Below are 23,584 nucleotides of genomic sequence, written 5' to 3'. Positions count from 1 at the left end.
GCGGCCAATGGGAGGACGGCGGACCGGGGCGGTTCTTCTCTTAGGAAGGAAACACGATGCGCACGACCGCTGGTACTGTCAGAACTCGTGTGCGCCCTGAGTAAAGCCGCCGCGTGTACGGTCAGAGTCTCTGCGTGCCACCGACCAAAAATACGAAGATACGTTACAAAACGAGGCCCTTCCTAACAGCATAAAAAAACCAAACGGCTAAGAGTGACTCTGAGGAGAGATGTGTGAGGCGTCTTACGAGGACATTCCATACTGCTGTTGGGGACAGCAACTCTGCACGCAGGGAAAGTCTGGCGCTGTCTGCTGAAGAGGGACGTATGTGTGTTCTGTGGCCTGGCCACCTCATTCCTAGGTGGACACCCGACGGCCGTGCGCGCGTGTGCACCCCAAAAGACATGCACTAGAATGAGCATGGCCCCTTTCTTCAGAAGAGCCCAGAATGGGATCTGACCCAGAGGTCTAGAGAGAGCACAGCAGGGGGTAATCGCGCATTTCCAGAATGGACCACACAGCAGTCAGGGTGAGGGAAACTTGCCCAATGCCCAGTGACATGGGGTATAAGGATGGCGAGGCTCACCTATAAAACGCGGGGCGAGAGAGACCCTGTGCAAATGAGCCAACTTGCCTGGTTCGGATGTTGCTTCTTGTGGTGGGAGAAGTCGGGTGGTGGCTGCTGTGGGGAAGGGCAGGCGCAGGGCCAAGAGGAGGGGTGTCTGTGGCGGTTCTGACCTGAGTAAGGCCCGTGTGCACATGCTCACGGGGAGGCGAGTCTAAGCATTGTAAGTGCATCACGCACCAGATGCCCCAAGTCCTGGCTCCCAGAACATCCCCGGGGCTGCTCCCGGGCCATCTCCATGGCACGGCGCCTGCGGCCATCGGAGTTCTCGTTCTTCACCCCCACATGTAGCACAGTTCCAAACCCCGCGGGGTCCACCTTCGATATGGCTCCAGCAGCCCCTCTCGCCGCCTCTACTAACAGGTGGCCCGGCGGCCCCCACTTCCTGCCTGGCCGCGCTGCAGGCTGGTCCTCAGTGTGAGTCAAGTCGGTGCCGCAGCATCAAGGCCAGTGCCCTGGAAGTCTGGCCCGGTGCACCCGGTCACCTCCCGGGCCTCATCTGCCCTCCAGAGGCCTTGCGGCTCCCGCCTCAGGACCTTGGTCTTTGCTGCCCCTCTGTTTGGGCCGCATGTCCCAGACGGTCCCTCCGCCAAGACTTCTCAGCTGCCTGTTGTGGCCCCTCCTGGCTGCCATCGTCCCATCCTCTCCCTGCTTTCTGACGCCCTGCAAGTCCTGCTCTTTCTCGCTCCCGGCCCGCACGGCAGCGCGGGCACAAGCTGGGGGGATCGCGTGCGTGGTTCCTGGATGCGGCCGGTGCCAGAGCAGGGCCTGGACCCCAAAGTGCCAGTTATTGGGCTGTCCTGAGGGGGTGGCCACAGCGGGTCCCCGCTGGGAGCCCCTGCCAAGGAAGAGGGCAGGATCCGGGGACCATAGAGCCTTCTGGAACACCAAGTGCCATGAGCCCCGGGGCAGGAGTCCCCTGAGTTTTCCTGTTCTGTTCTGCGGCTCTAAACAGCATTTTCTGATCAGGAGTTCGGCGCTTTGTTTCTACCCCTGTCCCCACCCGCTGTCGTCTCCTCCCTCTGACTTTGGCTCCATCCCTGCTCAGGCCCTCCGCCCTCTGACTTTGGCTCTGTCCTCACCCACCCTCTCCGCCCTTTGATGTGGCCTCCGCCATAAGGTCAGCGATGGCTAGCGTCGCACGTCTGTCCCTCCTGAGGGGGGCTGCCGGACAAGCTGGGGGCTCAGGGTGGCCCGCCGGCAGAGTTTGGGGTTGGGTGGGGTGCTCCCCTCTCTCTGGCTCTTTCCAGCCCCCGGCCCCCGTGTGTAACCTGGCCAGCAGGGAGGGAGGGCTTGAGGGTGTGGTGGCGTGGGGCAGCCTTCAGTCTGGGGTGGGCGGGTCGGTGGGACAGACGTGGGGACCGAGACCCCTGGGTGGGCGTCTCCCTGGCTCGGGTTGATCAGCAACGCTCCCAGGCTGTTTCCTGCTCAGAAAAGTGGGGTCTCTGCTGCAGCTGTCTCATAGATGGGGGCCCTGTGGCCTTGGACAGCCCAGCGGCCACCTGCTGTCCCAGTGTGAGCGTGCCCCTGGGGTGTGTGCCCGCGGGATCCTTCTGAGGCTTAGCGGATGGGGGGGTCTGTGGGGGGGGCGGGAACTCACCTTCAGGCCAAACTTGTTCTGGAGGTCCTCCAGGCTCATCCGGTGGTACAGGGTGGTGACGTCATGCCTCTCCTCCTGGGGGGCCGTGGCCTGCACGGTCGGGGGGGGGCAGGCGGTCACGCTGGGGCGGGGCAGCCGGGCCCATCCCCGCCCCGCCAGCCGCGGCTCACGTTGGCCAGCTGCGTCTCCAGCTCCAGCACCTGCGCCATGTCCTCGCGCACCAGGTAGCTGTTGTCCGGCAGGTTCATGTCTGCCCGCAGCATCGAGGCCACCGACATCATGAACTGCAGGTAGGCCTCCCGTACCTGCGCCAAAGGACCGGAACGGAGCCGGCGGCCTGGCCGCCTTGGCCCCCATGGGGCTCTCTGTGGGGTGCGGGTGGGCGTATGCCAGGAAGCAGGCCCCCGGGAGGCTCGCGGGGACAAGCCTGGCTGGCAGCGATGGCAGGGCCCATGAGCCCCGGGATGGGGGTCTCCGGACTGTCCACACCCCCGCCCCCCCGCAAGCCCTAGCCCCCGCCCCATCCCCCAGGCCGGGGCCTCCGCTGCTGCTGATGCTCCCAGAATCGGCTGAACGGGACCTGGAGGAGCGGCCCTTCTCCCCGCACCTGCATGGTCGCCCACACCGGAGCCCACGCCCCGCCTGCTCGGAGCGCCCTCCGGCTCCGCCCCCGTCCACCCCTGCCAGCCCGGCGACCCCGTGCTCCTGGGCTCCCGCAGGACCCGAGACCTATTCTGTCTGGCTTCGAGGCCGTGTGTCAAGTGCTGGGCACACGGCAGGTGCTTCGTGAAGGTCCGGGGTGGCCCAGGGCTGTCGGCTGGGCTGCCCTCGCCAGGCTCAGCCCGAGGGTCAGAAAGTGGGTACTGAGCCTGGACGCCCCTCCCAGACCTGCTTTCTCGAGTCCCCATCCTGGGACGGGCTTCCCTCAGCCCACGGAGGAGCCACGGGGCACGTCCTACGGCAGAAGGCTGGCGCAGCTTCCTTGTCAGGTCCAAGCTGCCCGGCACGAGGCCGTCTGGATGCCCTGGCCCTGCTCCGGCCGCCGGGTCTGGTTCTGTCAGCTACACTGCCCCACCCCAGGGCTCTCTGTCAGCCACGCTCAGCCTTTCTCCTGGCGGGGCCCATCCTTCCCAGCCTGGCTCAGAGCCCCCTCCACCAGGAAGCCCACCATACTGCTTCCCCACGTGGGTCATTTTGCAACTTCCGCCTGTCACAGGCTGCTGCCTGGCTCTTCCTTCTACCCTCTCTGGCTCCTCGTCTCCCTTCTACCCTGATGCAGCAGCCGAGTGCGTAAGGGGCAGGCCTGGGTGGGGGTGGCTGGTGTTCAGATCTCAGCAGGCTGCACTGTGCGACAGGCACGCGGGGTGTGACCCGCGGGGTTTATGGGCCAAGCTGAGCTTGTCCCCGCATATGGCGAGGGATGCCTGGGGACGGTCCCTTTGATGACGTCGAAGGTCGCGCTTAGCTTGTGCACAGGCCTCAGAGCCCCCAGCAGGCGCCCACAGAGGCTATGGGTGGTGAGGGTCAAGGGGTCACCAGGGGAAGTCGGACCACGGGTGGGCCCCGAAGTGATGGGTGGGAGGGCAGGGCAGGGGGCCCTGCAGGAAAGAGCCGGGGGAGCCGGGGCTCAGCCTGCCTCACCTTCCGGTTGCTGCCCTCGTTGAAATAGTACTCTCGGGACGGCATGCCCAAGGTGGGCTGGTCTATCTGGAGGCACAGAGGGGGCGAAGCTGGGCGAGGAGCCAGGGGTCCCTGCACAGCCCGGCTGAGGAGGACAGCATCTCCCTTGGCTCCCCCTGAACAGGGCCCGGTGGAAACACGGCGTCCACCGGGACGGGGTCACGCTGGTGTGTGTGCGGGCCCTGAGGTCCCGGCCCTGCCCTGCGGGGCATGGGTGGAGGGCGGCGGGGGCTGGACGGCAGGGTGGGCCCGGAGGTGGCCCCACGGCACGCTTGCCCTCCCGGAGCACCGTGGCCCAGCTGCGGCCCGCGGGGGCTTTCTGAGGTCGGCCTTCCGGCCCTGGTGCCAGAGCCCCGGACAGGTGGCCCCAAGAAACGGCACGCAGGCTGGCTTCCCTCCCGGGGCCCGGGCACGGCACGGATGGGAGCAGGGCTCGGGGCCACCCCTGGAGCTCCCCACGGCCCCGAGTGCGCCCCAGCCAGGCACGAGGGACCCGGCCTTCCCCTGCCCCCGCGCGGCTCGTACGTAGATGATGTGCCGGCTGGAGTTCTGGTCGTCGTTCCAGATGAAGAGGTCGATGAGGACGCGTCTGTTGAACTGCGCATTCATCAGGGCCAGCTGCTGCTCTAGCTCCCACCTGGGGCCTGCGGGCGTCAGCGCCTCGGGCTGGAGCCTGGCTGGGCTCCTGGGGTCCCAGCCCGGCTCTTGTTGGACTCTGGTCCCGGATCCCGCCGGGACCAGCCTCCTAAGCCCCCGCCTGGCTTGTGGTGGCAAGGATGCTGTGGGCACCAGGGGGCACAGGGACTCAAGGGACCCGCTTCCCTCAAGGGGGCCCAGAGAATAGCCAGGCCCGTGTGCGGGGAGGGGAGGGCTCCTGAGGGGCCGGGCAGGGGCCCCACCGGCAGCCGGACACGCTGGCCCGCAGGAGCCGGGAGGGGCTCAGCTACGAGCAGCCCCGGGCGAGTCCGGGCCTTACCCATGCTCTCGTTCCACCTGTCCATGGTCACTGGCCAGCCGCCCATCAGGTCCAGGATGTTCAGCAGAGGCTGTGAGTCTCGTTTCTCTATGATGCCTGAGAGGCAAGGAGGGGTCGTCACGTAAACGCGCAGCAGGGGTGCGCCTTCTCCTAGGCCCGCGGGGACACCGCCTGCCTGGCACTGAGCCGGGTCCCCGCCAGACGGTGCCGTGTCCGACGCAGAGGGGCCTGACGGACACAGCTGCGACGGGCGCCCGGGGCTCGGTGAGAGCAGGTGGCCGGGCAGCATGAGGGTCGTGGGTGGGTGAGTCAGCCTGGGGGAGGCCGTGTGGGCCGGGAGTGCTCTGAGAGGGCCCTGTGGGCAGCCCTGGGCACTCTGGCCTGCTTGGGGGCCCCTCGGGAGCCCCAGCAGCGCGGCCCATGGAACACAGGCCGTGAACAAGTTCTCCGGGACAGCGAGGGTAGGGCTGGGAGCTTGGGAACTTCCATCGCACAGAAGATGGAGGTGGGGACGGAGGGTCTCGGGGCGGGTCAGGCGACGTCTCCTCTCCCTGGCCCGTGGCAGCAGTCCTGCGGGCAGCTTAGCCGGAGGCCCCCACCCCACCTTCCCGTTCCAGTAATTTTCCGTCCATAGACCCCACCCCGCCCCTGGGCTAGAAATCCCCACGCTGTGTCCCCCGCGGAAAATCCCGCTGCAGTGGGCCCTGCGCCCATCTGCACGGCCCCAAATAAAGTCCGCCTCACCGTCCTTCACGAGCGTCGTGCTAATTCTTTACCCGAGGAATTACACGCAACCATGTGATCGAACGCACACGTGCACACACCTACGTGCACACACACCCACGCGTACGCATGCGTGCACACATGTCCGCGTGCACGCACACACGTCCATGCGAATGAATGCACACGCGCACACACGTTCACACGCACGCACACATGCACACACGCGCACCACACGTCCCTGCGAAGGAATGAACACCACACACGCTCACACACAGACACACTCACATACGTTCACACGCAGACACACGCACACACGCTCACACGCAGACACACTCACATACGTTCACACGCAGACACACGCACACACACACCCATGTGCTTCTAGGCGGGCTTCTAGGCGGGCCCCTCACTGTTTCCCCCTGCCTGCGTGGTGTGGCCCCAGGCTGGGGTCAGGGTGTAGACAGGGTCACAGGCAGCTGGTAGCAAGGCCGTGTCCTCAGGGGAGCTTGAACCCAGTGGCCCACGGCGGGCACAGCCCCTCTGACATGAATCCTGAGTGGCGAGCCCCCCTCCATGCTGTGCTACAGGGGTTGTGGGTCCCGGAGCACCTCCCTACCCTGCAACCCCTCCGTCCCCCACTCACTCTCGTTCATGCAGGAGCGGTACAGCATCTTGGCCTTCTGCACAGCGGGCCTGTCCCTGGTGGTGGAATTCTCCAGCACTCCTGTGGGCAGAGGAGGAAGATGGACGGAGGCCTGAGGCGGTGGCAGGGAGAGCCAGGTCAAAGGTCGCAGTGCCCCCTCCCCCCATTCGGTGACAGGTGGTCCCTCTGCCCCTGCAGGCCTTTATCCAGGGGGATTTCTGCTCCCCTGTGCCCACGGGACCAAGGCGGGGCCAGCAGCCCGTCCCGCTGGCCCCATGGCCACCCTAGAGTGGGGCAGATGCCCAGCCTCGCCCCAGCTCCATGCCCAAGGTCGCAGCTGCTCTCACCTTTGAGGATGACCTCCAGCTGGTCTCGAAGGATGTCAAAGACGCTGTATCGGGAGTTGGTCTCGGGGATCACGTGGCGCCGCAGCCAGCCTCCGCACGCATACTGGTAGAAGTCATCACAGGGCTCCCTGGACGGGTCCATGTTCTGGAGGATCCGGGCGGCTACTCGTGGAGACGGTGGGGAGGGAGGGGGCGCCCAGTTACGGGTGGCCGGTGGACTGTTGGGTAATCGATCCTGGCGGTGTGCCCCCAGGAGTGTCCGTCACCCTCTCTGAGCCTCCGTGAGCTCAAAGCAGGAATTCAAATTCTCGGCGATGACTGATTAGTCACATGACCTGAGGCCCCGGGACGTTTCTGCTCTTCATGTCCACGTTTGCAAGCCTGGGACGCCCAGTCTGGGTGCCCAGGAGGTGCTCTGTTGGGGGCCCTGGCCGTGGAGCCCCTCACTCACCGTGTGTCTGTGGGGGAGGGGCTCTCACCCACCACTCGGGGTTTGTCGGCACTGAGAGGAGACGGCTTGGCCTCTAGCCGCCCGGGTGTGTGGGGTAGGTGGGGTCTGGGGTTCCCAGCAGAGGCGGCCAGGCTGGATTCCTCCCACGGCCCCCCGAACCTGGGACCCTCCCTCGCCTTCTGTCCCTTCTGGAGCCTGGCGGGAAGCTTGAGTGCCTGTCCACACCCCCAGTGTGGTCAGAAAAATCCCATTTCTGAGTTTTCATTGGTGTTTCTTCTGGCCGTTTTCACTCTTTTCAGGCTGCAAATAGCAGCGTACGGACTCCAATTTGTTGACGAATTTGTGGGAGGAAACTCGTACGTTCGTGTGACCTTTCTTTCTGTAACCGCAAGAAGGCCCAGCGCGGCACGACCTCCCTCCCCATCACGGGGGCCTCGGAGGGGGGCAGGCGGCCTCTGGGGGGGCGGAAATGGGAAGTGGGAGCACCCCTCTTTTCCCAGCCCGCTGCAGGGGCCCCACCGGCCAGCAGGACCGGGGTCCGCCTGCCGCCCTTCACCACACCTGGAAGTGGCTCCCTGGGCCTCGGGGGGCCTGTACCAGCGTCATGGGAAGCCCCGGCCCCGGGCAAGGCTGTGGGGGGGGGGGGCTCACCTGCTATCACACAACCGGGGCTGGTGCAGATTTCGCCCGTCTCCTTGGGCCGTTGGATGGCTGTGGGCAGGACGCGTTGTGAGCAAGAGGGGAGGCAGAGCAGGACGGGGCGAGGCGGGGTCAGTCTGCTGGGGCGGGCAGGGCCAGGCTTCAGACCACCCCCAGCCCCCAGGGTCAGTCCAATCTGCGACCCTGAGTCCTCCCAGGTGGCCCAGGATGGGGCCTGGAGTGAGGTGAGCCTCATGCCGGCGTCAGTCCTGCTGGGAACTGGGAGCCTCTTGACACCTTCTGCCTCCACTGACCCCCAGAGCTTCTCTGGATCCCCAGGACTGCAGCTGGCCCTTCTGCCCTCCTGTCTCTCTGCCAGCCAGCTCTCGCCCCGCCACCTCCTCCAGGCAGCCTGCCCGTGCTGCTCGTCTCTGCACATTGTGGCCCCCTGACACCCCCTATGTGGGGCGGGGCCAGCTGGTTGTATAAAGGGGCACCCGTGCAGTCTCAGGGGCGGCACCCCAAGCCTGGGGGTGACTCATGCTGGTTTCCTGGAGTCCAGGGAACACCCTGCATCCAGCTCATGGCTGGACCCATCTTGTCCCATCTTTCTATGGGGCTCTGGGGGAGGCCCCTCTCCCCAGCTGCACACCCTGGACTTTGGAGTCGCCCAGCCCACAGGAGGCCCAGTTTCCAGCCCACCTGCTGGGGCCGTGTTTTGATAGGAAGACAAAGCTACCTCGGGGTTTTCGTTTTACAATGGTCTTCTCTTCCTTTGAGAAGCAAAGCCGGCTAGGAAAGAGTGTCAGCTGCTTCCCTGGGGAGAAACACGGCACTCAGCTCTCCCTCCAGCCCCACCCTGGGGTACCTTGGGGCTTGCTGGGGACAGGCCTGGCAGCTTGCTGCAGGGCTGGGGTCCAGGCTGCTCTGATTGCTGCCTGCCTCCTTGTAGCTGGGCCTGGTCACCAGGGTCACCCGGCAGAACATACGTGGGAAGGGGGCCCTGCTGGCTTGCCCGCCCCATTGCTCTCCAGAGCCAACCCACCCAGCCCGCCCCACCCTTATCTGCCGGGGGCCAGAGGGTTCCTGAGGCAGGACCTCCTTCCCCTCTGACTTCCTCTTCTATCTCGGGGCCACGGGCCACACCGTGCAATATGGACAGTCTTGGAGTCCTATCGAGGCAGGAACAACAGACTCATTTCCGGGGAAAGGAGGTCACTTTCACTTTCTGACCCATTGGCCACCTTCCCTCCATCCCTCCCCTGCACAGGATCGGGGCATGGCCTGGTTAGCATCAGGATCTTCTGGGTGGTTGTCAATTCTACCTGGAGTGGGGGTGGGGAAGGGGTGAGGGGGAGGGACAGAGGAGAAGCAGGTCTGGGGAGAGGGCATGCCTGGCCTGGCCACCTACAGACCTGGCTTGCGGATGATTTCCTCCACGGGGGAGGCACACGGAGACCTGGTGGGAAGGAAGGAATAGGGCCTCACGCAGGTCAGAGACTGCAGAGGGTGCAGGGAGCTGCCCACATGTTGGGGTCACTCGCCGGGGTCCTGGCCATCGGAAGGGATGCTTGCGAAACATGGGGCCTGAGCGGGGTGGGCATTTCTCCCCTGCCCGGTGTTGCTGCTCTTCCCACGCACCGGCGTTCATCTGTCAGTCCCACGTTTCTCGGTTACCAACCCCAATGCCAGGCGCTGAAGACACAGAGTCCGACCCGGGTCCCGCCTCAGGGAGCCCAGCCCCGCGGACACAGAACAGTGCTGCTCGCAGCGGAAATGAAGTGGTCTGTCGGCGCCAAGGCATGGCTGTCCCACGGGCGTTTGTCAGGCTCGTTACCCCAGAGCCCTGGCACGAGAGCTAGACCTCGGACCCCAAAGGGCCACCCCTCAGGGCCAGTGGACAGGAAGGACAGTGGACAGGAAGGACAGGACGCCTGAGCTCTGGCCACAGACATGAGGAGGAGGAGAAGGGATTTTTGCTTCTGATCAGGATGAGGACAGTCGGAGGAGACCCTGGCTCCCTCCCCAGGGAGGGGAACAAGCTACAGATGCCGACCTGCCGGAGCGCGGTGCGCAGAAAACGCACAGAGCCAAATTCCAGACAGGGAGGTGCGCTCCCCAGAGACCGTGGCCTGTGGCAGCCTTCCCCTGGGCAAGGAGCCTGTGAGGGCAGAGGCTGTGAGTGGCGCCGGGGGTGGGGCTCCGCACGGCACCCCCGCCTGCCAGGTCCTTCTCACAGGACCTTCCCTGAGGGCACAGGCGGGGCAGGAAAGCCGAGAGATATCTCCCCACAAGAGGAAGCAGGCCAATGTGACCCCGCATCAGAAAAGCCCTGGATAGTCCGAAGACGTGGACTCGGGTGACCAGATGTCAGACAGCAGACGAAACGTTCAGTGCTTATGACAGTTCAGTAAAGGGTCTGGTACAGAAGACGGGAAGGGGATCTAGGTATGGGGTGATCGTCCAGATAAACGGAAGTGATAAGAAAGAACTGAAATGAAGAATTAGTTTTACAGGCTTCACAACACCCCGAACAAGAAAGAATCCGTGTCACCGTGGGTGATCCAGACTACGGCACAGAGGAAAACATCTGCAAATCCCCAAACGATGCAGCCTTCCCCCGCCAAAAGTCAGTGTGAAAGCTTCTTATAGAACCAAACACAGTCTTACGATTCGGCTCCTAAGTGTTTCCCCAACTGGTTCAAAACTTACGTCCATACGAAAACCCGAATGTGAATTTTATAGAATTTTTGTTTGCAATCCCAAAAAACTAGAAGGCACCATGATGGCCTTTAATGGGGGAGTGAATGAGTAAACTGCACTACGTCGGTACGACGGACGGCACTGAATTGAGCGATAGCAAGTGAGAAGCCATCAAGCCACAAAACGATGAAGGGATGGATCCGACGTGGGTACTGTTAAGTGCAGAGGCCCCCAACATGCTGCATTGGTGTGATTCCAAGTGGACGACCTTCTGAAAGAGCAAAATTGCCGAGGCGGTAAGCAACGATTGCCAGGCATTTGGCAGGGGTGCGGGGTAGGCGTGGTGGACAGGGAACGGGGAGCATGAGGGGTATTCCCGGGCAGTGCGCTGTTTTGTGGGGCCACGGCGGGTGGGAAACGGTATCTGGAGTATTTGCAAAAGCCCACACACCTGCAGCGCGGAGAGAGAAGCTTAATGTACGCAAGTGTGAAAATCCCTGAGGTGGTCTCGGGTCCCAGGACGGAACGGAACACAAGAATCAAAGAGCATCCCACGTGTACGCAGTCACCCGGCAGAAAGGGGGTGAGGACAGGGTGCTGACCCAAGTCACCTTGGCCCTGAATGGTGCGTAAGACCCAAGGCAGGGGAGCTGTCCAGCCGCGCTGTGCGGTCATTGGTGGACTTGTTTCCGTGGGAATGCCAGGCGTGAGCATTGGGATTGAGGGAGTGTGAAGTGGCAGGCAGACGGCCAGACTCCCCACCACTGCAGCGGGAGGTTGGACCAGCCAGGGCGGGAGGCTGGGATGAAGCCGGTGATAATGGGTTAGAAGTACCAGTGTCGACTGATGTAGACACACAGGGTAGCTCCGAGAAGCGCTGCGGAGGACGTGTACACACGTGGGTTAGCGTGCGTGTGCACACACACACGTCCTCGCACTGTCAGCTGGGAGTGGCTGCCCGCAGTGACCCGTGGTAATGATCACACCTAGTAACCCGACTGTGGCTTCTGACAGTTACCCCGTAAAAGGAACCAGGGGTCCTTGGAGAAACGGTGGGCAGAAAGCGTACAAGACAAGCCTGGAACATCTCAATGGCTAGAAAGCGAGGAAGTGCTCCCCACCTCCGATATCCCCAGGCCACCGTGATGGGGGAGGGTCAGAACCCCCAGTGGCCCAAGCCGCAACCATCGGCACGACAAAATACACTGGTACTGGGTTATAACCCACGGCATAAAGCACACGTCCTGAGTCCGTGCCGACACAAATAAATCACTGAATAAATAAAGGACTGGAGGAAATTGATAGATTTCCCATACAGAAGAATTCCAAAGCGTGTCCGTAGGTGCCCGGCCTCTAGGGGGTGGTTCTAACTCCCCACCCCTTGGGAGTGGGCTGCCCCCCCGGCTTCCTTTCCGAGGAGACAGAATGGCAAGGGGGGTCGTGGAGAATCCGAATGAAGTCTATGTGGTCAGCAATAGTGAGCAGTCGCTGGAAGTGTGGCCCCTGACTTCCGGGCTTCCTCCCCCAAACACATCGCCCCAGTCTAATCATGGAGAAAACCATCAGGCAATTCCCGAGGGACATTCCACAAAATACAAGGCCAGGACCCCTCAAAACTGTCAAGATCATGAACAAGGGAAGTCTGAGAAACCATCACGGCCAAGAGTAGCCTAAGGAGACTTGATGAATGATGTCACGCGCCGTCCTGCAGGATCCTGGGACAGGATGGGTGTGAGGGACGAACAGAGGCAATCAGAACAAAGCGTAGCCTTAGTTAATTGTCAGATAGTGACATTGGCTCATTACTTGCAACAATGTATCTCCGTGAGCGGAGCACCCGTCAGCAGGGGACGCTGGAGTGGTCCACACCGCCCTGTGCCAGCTTCGTAATATTGCCTGAGCCCAAAGCTATTCTAGGAAACTTTTAAATTACTTTTAAAACAAGTGGAACACAGAATCTAGGACCTATGGGACATTATTATTAGGGAGGGAGGGGCAGAGGGAGAGGGAGAGAGAATGTTAAGCAGGCTCTACGCCCAGTACGGACACAGCCCGACACGGGGCTCCCTCTCCCGATCCTGAGATCATGACCCGAGCTGAGGTCAAGGGTCGGATGTCTAACTGACCGAGCCACCCAGGCGCCCCATATTAACTGGGAAGCAAACCAGCAAGACCCTTCTGGCACAAAGACCGAATAGAAACGAAGCTTCCTATAGTGCCAGCGTGCGATCCCTGGGAAAGACGGAGCCCAGGAAGGATGTCCTCCTCCTTTTTAAGTTCAGATGGGAGTGGCTGTCCCTAACGCCCACTGACACAGAATCCACTCTGTTCTCCTGCTCCCATAACTTCTGTAATACGGGGATTATTTTCACCCAGATTCTCCACATTAAAAAAAAAAATCTTTTGAAAAAAAGGTTTTTGACATTTTTGTCTGCAAGTTTTGCTCTTCTGGCCTTGATTTGAATAATTTATGTTCCCTCTGGCTCTTCTTCATGTCCCTCTCTCAACAAAGGCAGCGGCAGAAATCTCAGACAGGTGGAAAGGAGCCCTCGTCCCTGGGGAAGCGGGCTGGCCGTCGTGCCGCTGTGGGTGCGAGTGTGGCCAAGGCAACCTCGGGCTGAGACCCTTCGCTCCAGCAGGCCCAGGCTGGTGGCCTCCCCAGGTTCTCGATGGAAACAAACACACATGTTCCCTGGAGGGAAGTTTGCCGGCCCGAGAGACAGGGTCCCCACAGAGGCAGCCAGGGCGAGCATGGACTCACGCCGACGCCAAGATGAGCTCCCACGAGCGCAAAACAGACGCGGAACCGTGATCCCCGAGGATTTTATGTTTGGGGACTCTCTGACCCGAAGGTGTGGGGCATGATGGCCCCAAATCCAGACCCTGCTCTGCCCCATGCCTTTGCCAGAGGACATCTTCTCCCTCTCTTGCCCGTGCGTTGGCCGCACGGCTTGCTTTGGCCACAGACTGGGGTTGCAGTGGTGCTCCTGGACGCTCCTCCAGTGCCGGGGCTAGACCCCCGGCGGCCTGCGCGCTCCCTGCTGTCCTCTCAGACTCCTGCCAGCAGGCGCACCTGCCCAGGCCTGCTCGCCGGTGCTCGTGGCGGGGGGTGGGGGGGGCAGTGTCCGTTCGTGTGGAACAGAGTCGCCCTGTGAAGCCGACCCGGCGCCGCTGACCCCCGCACAGCTGTGTGCCCGCACGTCCCACAGACAGGGGCCGCTGCCACCCCTCGGCGCCGGGTGTGCGCGGCAGCAATGCCTCCCTGACGCAGAAAACAGTCCAAGTGTGTTGAAGAAGTAAAAGAAAACATCGAAAACAAGGTCGTGAGATATTAAAAAGAATAAGTCTGTGAAAGAATAAATGATAAATTCTAGAAACACAGAAGAATGTAGTTGCTGAGGTAAAATTTTTTTAAGGATTTCTTTATTTTTTTTAGGGAGATTGAGAGAGAGAGAGACACACACACGCGCGCGCGCACGCACACGGAGTGCCCGTGGAGGGGGAGCAGCGGAGGAGGGAGAGGAAGCCAGGAAGACTCTCAGACTCTGCGCTCAGCAGGGAGCCCATTGCAGGTCCCGATCCCACAACCCTGAGATCATGACCTGAGCTGAAACCAAGAGTCGGAGGCTCAACCCACTGAGCCACTCAGTGCCCCCACCGAGGTTAAATTAAAAAAAAATCCAAAATAGATTTTTTCCCCTGAGCTGCAGTTTCCTTGTTGGTTGAAACCAGAGTGACAGTTTACCCCTCTGATTACGGGGTTTTGTCTAAACCTTGACTGCACTGCAGTACAGAAATATTCAGATGTATTTTGAAGAATTGACATTTTGCAAAAACACAATCAACATTTTAATTCATACGTGTGAGAAAAGGCAGTGTCCTAAAGTGTATGGGTTCCAGGTTATCGCAGGGTTTTGGGGGAAATTTTCTGCAGATAGAATACGGGGGAAGAGATGTTTAGTGAGATGGAATGTGCTTCGGAGTGACTGACCCAGATCGCAGGACAAAGTCAGAGACGGAAACTCTCCAGAGACCCACGGGATGGGGCGGGGGACCGAGGACGCACAGAATCAGAATTTGACAACGGGAGAGGAGAGGGAGAGACGCAACATCCAGAAAGATCGTGCGCCACGTCCCACGGTAAGCACGAGGCATCGCGGCTGAGATTCAGGGATCGCAGCCTCTCCAGAGCCAAATGAACAACACGAATTTTCACAGCTGGATGCCTCAACGGTCAAAGTGAGTAACACCAAAGGCAGAGAGAACAGAGACCCGAGGGACGGCAGGTCACCTGACGGAGAGTTCCGGACAGCGACAGCGAGTATCACCACTTGTGAGACAGTAGACGCTGCTCACTCTCAGGAATTATTTGGAGAAAAGACCAGAGAGGTTCGGAAAAGAACTTCAAGATTGAGGAACGTCCCTCGGAGCAGACTCGCGCGCCGGGAGTCGGCAGTGAGCGCTTACGACTTTGCCCTCAAGCTGCGTCCCATAACGAACTAAAAATCCATCTCACGAGCAAGAGGTTGGTACTGGAGAGGGGTAAAGACAGGCTCGTAATAACATAATTTGACAGTGAACGAGGAAACCTCTTGAACAAGGCAGCTACTCGGGCCGAGGAAACCGGACCGTGGCAGAGAGCTTAGCTGTGAATAATACTCAGGAGAAAACCGTAAACGATGTGGGTGGCTTTACCCCAAAGCACAGACGCACCGCTGTTGGGCGGGCAGGACCTCGCTGGCGTAGGGAGCTCAATCTGCCTTCCCTTCAGCACGTCAAACACCACCCTGGGAAATGACCAAACGCACCACTTTGCTATGACATCTGATCGCGAACGGCATGACAGACAGACATTTTCCAAGTGTTATTGATGTACTAAATCCTGGGCCCTCAAGTCAGCCTCTAACGTATGTACTCTGCTATGTTCCATTTTACAGATAGGGAAAGGAGGCACAGAGGCATGAAGGAAACCTGCCAAGGTCACACAGGTAGATTTGGGGGAGCCGGCATGCCTAGCCACGCCTGGGCATTCACAACCTTATAATGCCTCCTCACCACCCAGCGGCGACAGTAAAAGGTTCACCGTCAAGGCTTGGACGGGAAGACACACGAGTCCAGGAGTGGGCAGTATTTTTCTGTCAAGGGCCAAGTAATCAATATTTTAGGCTTTGTGAGCCACATAGAGACCCTATCTCTCCTATTTAACTTAATTATAGCAAGAAAATACCCAAAGACAGTACACGAATAAACGGGCACAGCTGTGTTCCAATAAAACTTTATTTGCCAAAATGGGCCACGGTTTGCTGGCCGCTGTGCTGGAAAGTGATTGTCGCTGCCCGTGGGAGCAGGATTCCAGGAGGGGCTCTATCGCCCACTGTAATTTCTCTGAAAAGTTTGATGTTCTGAAAAGGCTTCGTCTCTGACTTTCAGAATAACAACTATTTAAACAAAGAAAAAAAATCTAAGATAGCCCCTTAAAGGGCAACGATCGAGAACCCACGAGCTGGCTCCGGGAGGGCAGAGAACAAAGTAACAGACGGGGAAGCACGAAAGAACACGGAAGAAAAACCGGACTCTGCGGGACTCATGGTGAGCGCAGAGACTGCTTCAGGTAGGAGGCGAGGACCCCAGTCCGGCTCCGCACCGTTGCAAGAGGCACAGCGAAAGCAGGACACACACAACGTTCGAAAGAAAAATGGAAGAAAACCGGCTCACGAGCGGGCCCAGGCCGTCAGGCTTGTACCCGACGAAACAAATTCGAGGCAAACGGCATCAAGGTAGGAAGGGTCATTATGCCATGCACGGTCTTGGAAGACGCGCGAATTCTAGGTTTGTGCTCACAACGGTGTAGCCTCAACGCGGGCCAGTGGCTACCCGGCACGACTCTCCGGCACAAGACTTAACACCCAGACACCCCAGGCAGGGAGAAGACCTGACTGGTGTCACGGAGGGACCTGCATCTCCGGCGTCATCTAACGGTCACGGTCAGGCGTCCTCCTCCAGCTCGCGCAGATGCTGGCAGCGGGGACCACGGGTTAGTCCTGCAGCGACTCAGCAAATACCGAGGAGTCCGTCCGGCCCCATAAACCACAGTTTCCGACAACAGCGCAGTTAACGCAGAAACCAATACAAAAAGGGTAACGAGAAAGATCTCCATGCATCTTGATTAAAAAAAAATATTTGGACTAACTCATGAGTCAGTGGAAAAGATCCTCGTGGAAGTGAGAAAGCGCTTAGACATAAACAGTGACGCTGCGTGTAAACCCCCCGTGGACACCACGCCCGGGCCGAGATGAGCAGGTCACATCTGCGGGTGGGGGCACGGGTTCCAAGGGAGGAGCCCCGGCCGAGTCCCCATCTGTACTTAGGAGACCACGAGGAGAAGAAGGCAGACTGGGTAGGGTTCGGGGGCCAGCGTCGTCCTCTGGAAGCTTCCAAACAAGGTGTATCCAGCCCAGTGAGCCCTGAACAAAGGCTCCTGGAGGTCTAGGCTCCCGGAGGCTCCATGCAGCCAACGGTCCTTTCCCTGTCCCCTGCCCATGAAGCAGAGCCCATCTACCCTGCAGGAGACCCTGAGGGGCCGGAGACCAGAGCAGCCAGCAGGGGCCGGCAGGCAGCGCACAGGCTGGGAGCTGCCCTGGGCTGGGACATCGGTCACACCCACAGACTAGCGAAGGAGGCACGGTCCACCGCAGAGCAGACAGCCCTGGCCCAGCCAGTGGGGGAACATTCTAGGGACGGAGGCTGTGACACCCAATGGCTGAGAGTGCCAGGGGAGCACCTCTCCTGAGTCCCGTGAACCCCGGAGTCCATGCCTGAGGGGGTGCCCGTAGGCAGCAGGGGGCGCGGCTTGCACACCCCGGAACCCAAGCCGGGGACAGCCCCTCTAGGGCCACGCGGGTGGGCGGGGACTGGGGCGGGGGCTGGGCGGGGGAGGGGAGCAGAAGAGGCAGTGTTGGCCACGCCCCCGTCGCTCTGGGACCCCAAGCTGACCTCTCCCACCATCTCACAGTAAGCAGAGCCGGTCTGGGAGGCCGCAACCCTCAGCAGGAGGGGGGGCGTGGGGGTGGGGGTTGGAATCCCAGCAGGTCCTTCCCGACCAGCGGCGGAGACACAGGTGAGCCGAGGGGATGGGCCGGGGGTGGGGTGTTGTGCTGTGCTGGGCGGGCTGTGACCTGTGGGGCGCGGTCGCTGCCTGCGGGAGGGGAGGGGGCCCCGCGGAATGTGTGGGGGACCTGGTCCATGCATCTCAGGAGTCCCGCAGCGGCCGCAGCGCAGAGCCAGCCCGCCCTGGGCAGGGCCTTCTGGTAGGGGCTGCCGGACCCCTGCCTGTCAGCGCCCAGGGCAGGCCCCCGTGCCCAGTTTGACCAGACTGGCTCATCAGGGTTGGGGGAGGCAGAGGTGGGGGAGGCGCCGTCACTTACCTCTGCTGTTGGCGGCGTAGAGGAGGCCCAGGGCCACCAGGGCGCCTGTCACCAGCAGCAGCAGCAGCAGCAGCCCCCCTTCCAGGAAGCCTCGCTTCTGTCCTGACCAGCTGGCAATCTCCACCATCCCCACCGGGCTTTCAGGCTTCCCCATCACCAAGTCTCTAGCCAGGGGAAAGTGCACAGCTGAGAAAGCCCAAGGCCAAGGGCGGGGGCTGTGTCCGGCCAGGGCGGGGACACCAGGGCAGGGGAGATGCGTGAGGAGCCCCTGAGGCCCTGCCTGAGGCTGGGAGGCCTGATGCTAGCCGGGAGCAGGTGCTGGTCCTTGGAGGACATTCGCTCTCCCATTGCCAAGTCCACACCCATGGACTTTCGGGCGTAGCCCGTGTCTCTGGCTTGCGGCACCTACCGTGGGCCAGAGTCTCTGAGTGCCCGAGCAACAGTGGGGGGGGCGGGTGCCCAGCCATGGTGGCATCTCTTGCCAAGGTCAGCTAGAGGGAGGCCCGGGGACCCCTCTGCCACAGCTGGAGGGGGGCCCTAGGGGCCCAGCCAGCCCGGCTCCCATGCTTGCCAATGGCTACTGCTGTGGAGCCTGCCCGGGGCTGGGGGAGGGGGTCCTGGAGCTACGGCCCTGGGCACCGGGTCAGGAAAACCCTCTGGGAGGTGGTGTGGGCCTCTGGGCCCCCTGCCCACCTTCCCTGCCTAGAGCCCAGGAAACGGGGGGCGGGAGACCAGAAGGACCTGCATCCACGCAGGCAGTGACCAGAAGGCCAGGCAGGAACAGGCAGGACCAGCCCTAGCGGTCACCTGGGGGGTGTGCCGCTCCCGTGCCTCCCTTTCCCACCCTCCCCTGCCTGGTCCTTTGAGGGACCACGCCAGGAGGTGGGTGTTGGTGCTGGACGCTCAGGGCTGCCACGGTGTGCAGAGGGGGCTTGCTGCTTGTGGGACAGGCTCTGGGGTCTGGGTGTTCTCCCTTACGTGAGTGAGTGCACGCACCGGCCTGTGCTTGTGTGTGCATGTGTGTGCGCTCGCCTCCGTGCCGCTGTGCAGAGCCCCGTCCCAGACAGCTGCTTCTGGGGCCGGAGAACAGGGGCTGCCCCTCCCCGTGGCAGACTCCGGGTCCTCGAACCCACCACAGCTCTGCTATGGAGTCCCAGCGCCTAACCTGCACCAGGCTGGGCGGGGAGTTGGGGAGAAGCCTGAGGAAAACAACCCCAGTCCTGCCTGGGAGGGGGAGAGGAGAGGTTCCTCCCTGCCAACCCCAGGGGTCAGGAGGGCCGGCTTCTGCAGCCCCTCTCTGCCCAGCCCACCCCCAGACCCACCCCGCCTCAAGGGTTTCGCCCTTCCCCCAGCCTCCTGTCTGCTCTCCCCTCACTCTCCAAAAGTCCTTGCTCAAGGTCACCTTCCCAGTGAAGCCTTCCCTGGGTCCGTATTCACGGGAGCCAGGCTGACCCCAGGACTGATGGCGGTTTTGCCACTGGATGGGCGATTCAGCCTCTGTGCCTCTTCTGTCCCTGTTGTCCCCTCCCCGAGGGGAATGTCTGGGTCATGGGGACGGGGGGCTCGGCCTTCCCAGGTCCCCAGCACCCAGAGTGGAGCCTGCGAGCTGCCCACCACCATCTGCTGGCTGAATCAATCCAGCCGGACGGGTGTGGGCTTTGGCCTGGCCATCCGCGGCCTCACCAGTGAGGTCTTTCTCCCATCAGAACTCGTGGACTCCCTCACTCCTGTCCTGCGGGCCTCCAGGGACCCGCTAAGGCTGAGAGGTGCGCACGCTATCTCCTCCCAAGGGCTGAGCGCCCAGCCCAGCGCTAGAGAATCAGGAAAGGGGTCTGTGGTGGCCGGCCAGGAAAGGGGGTTCCTTCGGGGAGGAGAACGCCGTGTGTGTGGGGATGCCTGCCCCAGGGTCCGGACTGCCCCGAAAACACTCTGCCCGGCCCCCCGGGGCACAGGCTGGGTGCTTGCGGGGAGCACCCCGGTGCTCCCTAGGGAAGCTGGCCCGTGAGCTGGACCCACACTCAGCTCACCTCCGGGTCACTCAGGAACGGCCGCCCCCCACGGGCAGGTCTCGGAAGGCTGCGTCGGGGTGGCCAAGGGCTTTGGTGAGCTGGGGGGGCCAGGTGGGAGGGCTCCCAGGGGCGGGAGTGCAGTGGCTTCAGGTGGGGCCCCACTGAGGCTTCCGGCCTCCTTTGTGATGCAGGCGTGGGTTCCCTGGAGGCGGGGAACATGTCCACGCATAGGTGGGGAGTTCCATCTGGGTTTGGTGTCGGGGGAGGGAGCACGGGGCTCCCTGCGGTCCCGACCCCTCCTCCCTCCTCGATTCCACAGTCCAAAGGGGCCGCAGGGGCGCTGGGAAGGAAAGCCAGACCCTTCTCCCCACCCTACCTGAGACCCAGGGACCAGAGAGCTACACTGGCCACAGGGATTGCAAAGCCCCTGCCAGGGGATCCCATCACTTCCCTCTCTAGGGAGACTGGTGGGCTCCAGGGGCCATGCCAGGTGGAAGTTTTGGAAGAGGTGAGGGTTGGGAGAGACCCTTCTGGGCACAGAAGCATCCCAGTGCTTCGGGGAGTGAATCAGGTGCCCTGCTGATGGGGGCTGGGGACTCCGGGCAGAGCAGGTCCGGCCAGAAGCCAGGTTTCCCTTCTTCAGGCCCGACTTGCGTATCAGCGCAGTTCTGCTCCTGTTTCAGAACCCCACGGAACAAGCGGTCCCCCCAGGCCCCCGGGGCTCTGGAAGGGTGACAGGGTAGGGTCGACGGTGCCCAGACCCTGCTCAGGCAGCCTGTCCTTTTGGCCCCACCCTGAGGAAGACAGCTCTGCGGGGGCAGTTACCAGACAGGAGCCCCAGCCCGCTGTCTGCCTCCTGGCACCCACCCCACCCGAAGGTTGGGAACCCCACCCAGAGCGAGGAGCTGGTAGCCTGGCCTGGAGGCTGCCTGGGCTGCTGGCCTGGAATGGGAGGAAGTCGAGGTTGGGGGAGTAAGAGGCCAGGACGGCTCTTCCTGGGGAGCTTGGGGCGGGCCAGGGACCAGCCTGGCCAGCCAAAAGCTGCTCCGTGGGGCGTGGTGGCCCCCGACTCCGCAGGCAGCTCAGGCCGGCCAGAGCGCCTCTCCTTATGCCGCCACAAGCCTGCCTGGAGGCAGATGCCGGGGGAGGGCTGGAGCTCAGCCTGCTTCTCGCGCCCCAGCCCTGCTCAGGGCTGTAGCGCAAGGCTCACTGTGAGCAAGCGAGGGCCCAGCGAGCCGGGGTGCTGGGCTTGCCCATTCTCCTGTGGGACCAAGCAAGGCAGCACTCAGACACCTGGCGGCCGAGAGAAACCAGCGAAGGAGCTCCAGACCCCCAGCCCCAGTCAGGTCCCTGGATGCAGTGAGTCCCAGCCCCACTGCTGCCTGGGACACTCTGGAGGGTGGGTTTTAATCCTTCCTTCTAGGTGAGCTCGAGGTTGGTGGACGCTCCCTGCTCACCCCTCCCTGTTGCTTGGACAAAAGATGTGAGGTGTGAAGGCGGAGGCCCAGCATGGGGGGGAAGGGGGGACCACCTCCCTTAACAACCTTGAGACCAGGGCAGGTCTAGGAGTTAGCCCTGGTCACTGCTGCTATGGGCAGGGGGCTCTTCTCAGGCCCGGCAGACACCTGCCCCCGACTGCTGGGCCAACCCCTCTTCTGCCGGGCAGGACGGTCGTGGGCCATCTGCTGTCCTCTGCACGGAGGCCAGCCCCATCCGGCAGGTGTCTCTGGGCCTCTGCAGGGCAGGGTTCAGGTCTCTCCTTGGGTCTGCCCATCCGTGCCGCAGGCAGGCATCGGGGGCCCGGCTCAGAGAAGGGAAAGGCTAGAGGAAGTTGGACATCTCCGGAACACTCAGAGAGCTGGGGCGAGAGTCTGGCCCGTGGGAGTCCCCCCTCTACGCACCTTCCCAATACCTGCTTCCTCATGTTGGGCCTTGGGTATCCTGGCAAGGAGGGAAGGGGCTGGGGTGGTCTGACTGTCCCTGAGCCCCCAAGCCAACCCCAGTCAGATGAGAGAAGGGAGGCACGGTGTCAGGCACGAAAGTGTGGCCAGGAAGTACCACGTGGGGCAAGGGCAGACAGCGGAGCTCGGCCACCACGCGGAGGGACGTCGGTGACGGCTGGCGGCTGTCTGACCCGACTTCCACCTCTCTCGTCGCCACTTCCGCGGTCCCTGGAGTTCCTTCTCCCGGTACCTAACCGACACCTTCGAGGCTGACGAGCGAGTCTATTAAACCGTCACTACCTCAATCACTGGTGTGGTCCATCTCCACGCGCCCGACTGATGCGTCTGATGTACCAAGCGCGGTCCCCACCGCCAGACGCTGGAAGATGGATCTGGGGTCTGGCTGCAGGGCTGTGTTCATTGGGAAGGGAGAGTCACGGTGTGGGGTGATCTCCCCACGGGGGCTGTGGCGCACCCACCGAATCAGGGGCTGTGGGAGCTCAGGTGCCGCCGCACGTGGCTGTTCAGGCAGTGGCAGGGGCCGCAGGAGCCGCGGCGTGGGGCGGGCTCTCCCACACGTCCTGGAGCACACACAGGAAGGGAATAGCCAGCTCGGGTCGTGGCCCGGGAGTCAGAGGGCTCCGTGGCCCCCGAGAATTCCGTGACAGGCACAGGGCTGTGGTGCGGGCTCAAACACGGCATTTAACGCCGTGAGCCGTGCAGTGACGAGGTCGGCTGCACTTAGAGCCTCGCCAACTTTCTAATGAAAGACTGGGGCACTGACATGCGACGGGACCCTGGACCTCGGAGGGGCTCAGAGGAAGCGGAGAACCTGAGCCGCCGAGTCCTCCAAGCCCCTCTGCGGAGGGTGCAGCTGGCACAGCTGGTGACTTGCCTTTTCTTTCTCTGTAAGTCCGGAGAGCCTCAAGGGCTTAGGAAGGAGGGTGCTGGCTCTGTCCAACCTCCATGCCCCTCCTCCACCCACCGACTCTGGACCCCCAGAAGGGATCTCATCTCCGCGTCTTCGGGGCGAGGGGCTCAGGCGCGAAGCCTGGCCCTGCAGGAACCGGCACACGCACCCCGTGACGGCAGGATTCGGCTAATCCGCACTGGGACCTGCGAACTGTGTGCGGGAACGGAGTCGGGGGGTACCGCTCTGGGCTGGGGGTACGCCCACCGCGGACGCTGGAGCTAACGCGCCGGTGCACAGTGGCTGGCAGTGACGCCACCAGGCCACGGGGCTGCGTGCCCTCCGCACCGGCGTCTACCGTGAACGAACTTCGGTTGCCGGAGCCTCCCGAGCAGAGCAGAGCAGCACCCAAAGGTGCAGGGAGGATCTCTCCCATGCGACGGTGCACCCCCCACCCCGCAGCCCCCGCGAGGGATCACGGGACGTATTTCTCCAGCTTCTGGTTGTGGTGAGCTGCAGGGCTGCGTGTCCTGCTCCTGGGCCATCCATCCCTGCTTTCCTGGGTGTGCTGCTCTGGGTGTCACTAACATGCTGCCTGACCCGCGTAAACTGGTTGTAGCTTCCTTTTGGTTGGGATTATGCTCTCCTCCGCAAAGAACTTAGAAGCTTCTTTTTCTCGGCCTGGAGGGGTTTAGAGACATTGGGAATTGACTGTTCCTTAAAGGCTGACAGGTTTTTCCATCTGGAACTGAGCCTGCTTTCAGGGAAGCTCCTGGACAACCTTCTCTTTTCCTCCCTTGCAACTGTCCTGCGTAAGTTTTAGGCCTATTCTGATCAGTTTAGTTAAATATTTGTCTAGGAGCCAATTCATTTCATCCAGGCCTCAAAATTTATTTGCTCAGAGAAACATA

General features: G+C 62.0%; 1 protein-coding gene across 1 annotated transcript in view; it reads right to left on the bottom strand.

The window, feature by feature from the left end:
* MMEL1 (membrane metalloendopeptidase like 1) overlaps window positions 1-23,109 on the bottom strand; it is a 30,946-nt gene extending 7,837 nt beyond the window's left edge. The window contains exons 1-13 of the mRNA XM_045985051.1: window positions 22,843-23,109; window positions 21,031-21,081; window positions 18,092-18,216; window positions 17,812-17,975; window positions 8,424-8,501; window positions 7,697-7,756; window positions 6,595-6,756; window positions 6,248-6,328; window positions 4,882-4,977; window positions 4,431-4,549; window positions 3,867-3,932; window positions 2,396-2,530; window positions 2,226-2,315 (exon numbers count right to left, since the gene is read on the bottom strand). Coding sequence (XP_045841007.1) covers window positions 2,226-2,315; window positions 2,396-2,530; window positions 3,867-3,932; window positions 4,431-4,549; window positions 4,882-4,977; window positions 6,248-6,328; window positions 6,595-6,756; window positions 7,697-7,756; window positions 8,424-8,501; window positions 17,812-17,975; window positions 18,092-18,216; window positions 21,031-21,081; window positions 22,843-23,109 — 1,494 coding nt within the window. The remainder of the gene's footprint in view (window positions 1-2,225; window positions 2,316-2,395; window positions 2,531-3,866; window positions 3,933-4,430; window positions 4,550-4,881; window positions 4,978-6,247; window positions 6,329-6,594; window positions 6,757-7,696; window positions 7,757-8,423; window positions 8,502-17,811; window positions 17,976-18,091; window positions 18,217-21,030; window positions 21,082-22,842) is intronic.
* Window positions 23,110-23,584: the final 475 nt, after the last annotated feature.

The sequence above is a fragment of the Meles meles genome, chromosome 1 (assembly GCF_922984935.1).
Source record: "Meles meles chromosome 1, mMelMel3.1 paternal haplotype, whole genome shotgun sequence".
NCBI classification, from domain to species: Eukaryota; Metazoa; Chordata; class Mammalia; order Carnivora; family Mustelidae; genus Meles; species Meles meles.
This window is presented reverse-complemented; position numbering and strand designations above follow the sequence as displayed.